We start from the raw sequence: 6,000 nt of genomic DNA, 5'->3' as shown, positions 1-6,000 counted from the left end.
ATCTCTTTTCCTTTTTTACATTTCGTTTTCCCCTTCTCTCCTTTATCTTAACCCTGTCCTTTTTTCCTCTCCTTTCTCTTTTTTTCCACTCACTCACTCTCAGTAGTAATGTTGGACTGCTGTCTAATATATGCTAAGCTGCTGCTGCCATGGTAACTCCAGTGCAGGATTTAGACCCAGTTCAGGACTGGAGGGGCGATGTGTGAGGGGCAGGTGGAGGGACTGAGCAGCCTTAACTGTAATCCCGCCCCCCATATCCTCCAAAAAACATAATATACAGCAGCACACATTAGAAAAAACAGAGACAGCTGTACACTATAGACACACACACACAGACACACACAGACACACAGAGACACACAGACACACAGACACACACAGACACACAGACACACACACACACACACACACACACACACACACACACACACACACACACACAGGGGATAAACCCAAATTATCATGCTGCCTTAGCAATAACTGAGGGGGTAGAATTGGCTACCTGGTTGGATGCCACAGTTGTACATGTAGATGTAAACGTTAGAGGAGGCTGGGGAAGTCAGAATATGAGTGGTGACTAACAGAAATAGTAAGGAAATGACAGCCAAATGAGTCACAGGCTTAATTTCCATCTCTGATTGTACCATGTGTCAAAGGAGATCCCCAGAAGGTGTTGGAGATTAGTTATCCCTCATTGGTAAGAGAGAGTAACAACTGTAATGTAGAGGAGATAAGTGATTCTGCACCTCATAGCTGACGGGAGAGCTCGACACGTGCGGGGAAACACGGCGAGGAGAAGCCCTTCACAACAAAGATTAATGACGGTTTGATTTGTCTGTGCGTCCATTGCCTGCACATGTGACAGGAAATGCCCTTAAACATCCCTGTGAAGCGTGTGTATTGGATGCGAGTCCATATGTGTGTTTGGGAATGTACAGTACATGCTTGAGGGTGTGTGTGTGTGTGTGTGTGTGTGTGTGTGTGTGTGTGTGATGACAGTGCTCCGGCATGTGGGTGTACAGCTGTAGGAATGACGTAATTAGCTGAAAGCTGACACACTCGGCCCCTCGGTGGAGGCAGCGGTCGGTGAGAGCTGGGAGTTGACCGGTTCTATCGGTGGAAAAAAGGAAACATGAATGAGGGGTTTCCAGCGGTGACGGTTAGTGATGGCTGTCGGCCCAGTTGCTATGGGCTGACGGGGTGTGGGTGGGGGTTAAATGGGGGGTGGGGTGGTGACTGTGCAAACTCACCCTATCGGCTTAGATATAGCGCTCAGGCACGTCGTCTACCGATGCTTCCCCCTCCTCCCCTGCATGCGCATACCCTGCTGTCATTTCTCCTTGAGGCATAAAGCAAGCCAAGTAACACGCCCCCATTCTATCATCAACACACACTCCAGCACACACACATGCACACTCTACACTGGCACTGCTACAAGCACAAACCAGATAGTTCAACTGTCAAAACCTGAACGCTTGCCTCACATACAGTGAGAGTAATGATACACATACATACACAGAGAGCAGAGGGAGATAGCCACACACAAACATATTCATACACACACACACACACACACACACACACACACACAAACATATTCATACACACACACTCTCTCTACATGCCCCCCTACTCTGACTATAAACAAACTAGCATGCTCAACCCACAACCCAAGGTGTGGTCCTTCTCTCCACACACACTCTTCCTCCCCTCTTCACCCTGAAGGAAAACGGGGCAGTTCGTTCCTGGGGGTATGTGCCAGCCCCTTCCCTGTGCTCTCTTACCTGTCCAAGATGTCATGGCTGGACGTGGCTGTGGCTCCCAGCAGTCCTAGTGCTGCACTCCCCACCGCTGCGGCAGCCCCGCTGCCTGCCTCCATGATACTGACTCACTGCAATGAGCAGCCTGCCAGAGAAACGGAGAGGGAGGGGAGGGGGGAGGGAGGGGAGGATGTGAAGAGGTAGATCAGGAGGGAGAAAGACGAATGTGATAAAATAAATCACATGTAGAGGCGAGAGGGAGATGACGAGGGGAAAAAAGCAGAGGGAGAGAGGAATGTGAGGAATAATGAGAGAGGAGACACGACTGAAAGAGATGAGTGGTTAAAAAAGAAAAATAGGGAAATGAATGAAGGTTGGCACGGGACCAGGATGGGAGAACAGGGTTGGGGGGGAGAGAAAAAAGATCAGTAATTGTGTGTGTAATCTGTAGATCAAATAAGTCACGCTGATGGAGCTCTGCAAAGCAGGATTTCACTTTGGTGTTAGCACATGGAGATTCTGGCACACACACATTCCAGCGTGAATCAACAGTCAAACACCGGCCGCCCTGCTGTCCTGTGCTGACTGTGCTCTCTGAGGTCTCAACCCAGAATGTCAATGGTCAAATCTATTTTTTCCAGCTAGTCCATTTTTTATTTAAAATGCCATTTTTTCCATCTCATCTACAGCAGTGCTGTGTCCAGACATTCACTGACTTACACCGTCAGCTTTCATACAAAAAAAAAGGTGCTCAGTGCTGGCGTCAAGTATATCAAGTAAATGCAAAGCAATGAGACACATCCTAAAAACACAAGCTGCAATAGCAAACATACTGCAAGATTTCTGCAAACACAACAGACTTTGGAACGCTCTAACATAAGGCACTGTGTTCCAAGAATAGCTTTAAGTCAGCACATTTAAGTTATACTAGCATTGAGCTTGTGAACCTTGTCCCATTACTAATGCTTGGAAAGCACGTTCATATTGTTGTTTTTGTCCAAAACACAAAGCTTACATGGTAGGATGTGACTAAAGTCTTGAAAATATTGTATTTATTGCATTGCAGTGGTTGCTTTCATACAGGAAAAACAACAATGCAGAAATCACTGCCTCTGCCTGCTATCTCTGAAAACCAGATGTTGAGAATGAAGAATGTTTGCATGTAATCAACTATTGAATTGATTAGTCTATAAAATGCAACCCGGTCTCACTCTCACCCGGTCTCAATGTGTGGCATTTCTGCTTGAAGAAATTACTTAAAAATGAATAAATTATCAAAATTGCTGACGATTGTTCTTCTGTTCATCAACTACATGCTTTACCAGCTAACTGTTAAAAGAACAGTTCTCCAGCCAATTAGAACTGAGTTTTCTAGGATCTACCAACTAAACTAGTGTTTCCCAAGCAGAGGTACTTCTACCCCAGGGGGTACTTCTGTTGTTGCTAGGGGGTACATAGAGAGATTGTAGAGTACCACGACTAATTTGGAAAAAATAAATAAATAAATTATGATTTAATTAAAAAAAATACATCCACATTGAGTCAGCTATAATAATTAATTTAGGTGTTTGAAGTTGTCTTAATTGCAATTAAGAGTGTGTGAAAACTAGTTAGCAAGAGAGCAGAGGAGATAAAATAAGTAGCTAAATGTAATGAATAAATAATGGAAATAATTTACTAAAAGTAATGGATGAATGGTTGGAACGAGTTTTTGCCCCTTCATGTGGTTGTAGTATGAATGCAAACTTACCACTGGCAGATCAACTGTATGGAGGTAGTGTAACAGCAACTATTATATTCACTTTAATATGATAAACAGTTGAATACCATCCAGTTTGTAATAAAGTCAAATGAACACATTTGGAACTTTGACGGTGGTGTTGAGGAAGGTTTTGGTGAAGGGGGAATTGAGTTCATCAGACTGGGCTGTGTGTGTACATCTTACAACAACAGTTGGGAACCACTGAACTAGACAAGCAGTTAGCATCCCTTCATTCTTATATGCACAGTGTATGTGTCGCTTTCTGACATAAAAAAAACACTTTGATTAAGGTTACTTTGAGACAGTGCTCATCTCCTATCCACTGAATCATCAGTGCACCCATAATCACAGCAGAGAACGCCCTCTCGGGTATTATTGCTATAATACGACCCACCACATGACAACCTCCCAATGAAAGCCAAATGTGACGCTGTCAGCAGATGAAAATAGAGGACAGGAACACAGCGGGAATGACCCAATAAAAAGGGGCAGGAGAGAAAAGTCCACATCGCCTGTTTTTCTGTGACAGTCAATGGCAATTCGCTTTAATCCCAGGAGGATGACGCCGAGAGGAGAGAGATGGAGGGAAGGTGGGAGGTGGGGGGAGGGGGGCGCAGGAGGAGAACGCGTGGGAGGAGAGGATCCTCACAGGCCACACTAAAGCAGCTGGTTCTACATCTGAGGAAGACTTGCTGGGCATACATAATCCCCAGGGCTCTCAGTGGTGTGCAGTTTAGTCAAAAAAGGCATCATACATAATATACGTACTATTTATCATAGACAGATAAGAGATACTGAGAGGCATCTATTCTAAAACAGGTATTTTTTCTTTTACTCTAACAGGAATTCCTCTAAAATGCTGAGGTTAATTTCACATCTTAAAGAAACTTTTTCATTCAAAGTGATTCAGGTATCTCGGTTCTAAAAATAACAAGGCGACAGTATGAATCATGAGTGATTAAGCTTCCCTCTGGACCAATCAGAAACTAATGCGTCACCTTGTTTTTACCTGTGACCGTCCACAGCGCACATCCAGACAGGCAGGATGGAAAGATTATCAACTTCTGCGGCTCTATACGCGCTCAGTAGCGCAGTACAGGAGTTCATCTATTTAAACCAACACAGTATTGACTGGATAACTACAGCACGCGGCGGTATCGACTGCTATGAAGAAGAGAGCAGTGTGACATGAAGGCAGTGTGAGTTGTGGACACAGGCTACGTGTTGAAATACATCTCATGTCCTGGGCTACTGTAAACTCCTGCTCCTAAATCACCCACAAACAGCTCCCGAGTCACCCAGGAAGGACATTCATGAGTGTGTTTTAGTGTGGCAGCGCCTCCATGCACATGCTGTGGACACAAACATTTCTTTTATTACATGCGTAGAGAGAATCCAGTGTGTGCATGAGTTAAAAGAGGAAGTGAGTTTATGTATGCCAGGCAGGCAGACAGAGCAGGCTGAGCTTCCCACAAATACCTGATGCAGCAGAAAACCCATAAAATGGCCGACCTTGAGAGAGGACAGAGGCTCTGAGATTAAAAATCAAGACTGAATAGCCTCTACACAGTAAACATCGTTCATTCCCATCAGGACGGCAGTGTAACCGGTGACAAAGTTGCTTCTTTAGAATCCAAGATCGCCACAGGTTTGAGTCTGGAAATGTCAAACTCGTCCAACTTAACAGCGATGACGCAGCCGCTGTGAGTTCATTAAAGCTAAAAGCTAAAGAGGAATACAGCTAGTTTTTTTTTTAAATGGATGTTGTATGATGACGTGTCTGTGTGTTGTTTTGCCTCGGTTTGTCCTGTAATATTTCTGTCAGTGTATTTCAGTGGAAAGGACAGCATTTGAGATGCCAGTGTCTACTATCCACAACAGATAATGGCTGGATAAAGCATGTGCATGTCCGGCAGGCTTATTCTTTATATGTAAGACAACTATGACCTAAAATGTGTGGTGACAGCCTTGTTTCCACAACCCAAACGGGACTAAATCTAAATAAAAAGTAGGTTTTAGAAATAAAAAAGTATGACAAAATGTATTATAATGTAATGAACAGATGCATGGACAAATGAACTAATTATTGTTATAATGCAAAGAGGTATTCGGAGACCAGCAGGCATCTGTAGAATGGCACATTGCATCCTCCTGATAAGGAAAACTATATCGTCGGCCACCAAAAACGTCTTCTTCAGAAACTGATTTAGCTACCTGATGAGCCTGCTGCACTAATGACCAGCATCTTGTATTTCGTTACGTCTCTGTCAGTAATGCTAGCTGACATAATCAGCTCTTGGAAAGAAAAGAGAGTTAAAGTGTCACTTAGTGATGCAACTACCTATGATTTTCATTATAGATTAATTTGTCAGTCATTTTCTCCATTAATCGATTAGTTGTTTGGTCCATAAAATGTCAGAAAATGATGAAAAATGTTGATCACTGTTTCCCAAAGCCCAAGGTAAAAAGTGTCCAATG

At 43.8% G+C, this 6,000-nt stretch overlaps 1 protein-coding gene across 1 annotated transcript in view; it reads right to left on the bottom strand.

Moving 5' to 3' along the window:
• arhgap32b (Rho GTPase activating protein 32b) overlaps positions 1-6,000 on the bottom strand; it is a 124,083-nt gene that overhangs the window by 89,936 nt on the left and 28,147 nt on the right. The window contains exon 2 of the mRNA XM_051401642.1: positions 1,785-1,905. Within this exon, the coding sequence (XP_051257602.1) occupies positions 1,785-1,879 (95 nt within the window). The 5' untranslated portion in view covers positions 1,880-1,905. The remainder of the gene's footprint in view (positions 1-1,784; positions 1,906-6,000) is intronic.

Source organism: Dicentrarchus labrax, unplaced genomic scaffold, assembly GCF_905237075.1.
Source record: "Dicentrarchus labrax unplaced genomic scaffold, dlabrax2021, whole genome shotgun sequence".
Classification (NCBI taxonomy): Eukaryota; Metazoa; Chordata; class Actinopteri; family Moronidae; genus Dicentrarchus; species Dicentrarchus labrax.
The sequence above is the reverse complement of the archived record's forward strand: the minus strand, read 5'-3'. Positions and strand labels throughout refer to the sequence as shown.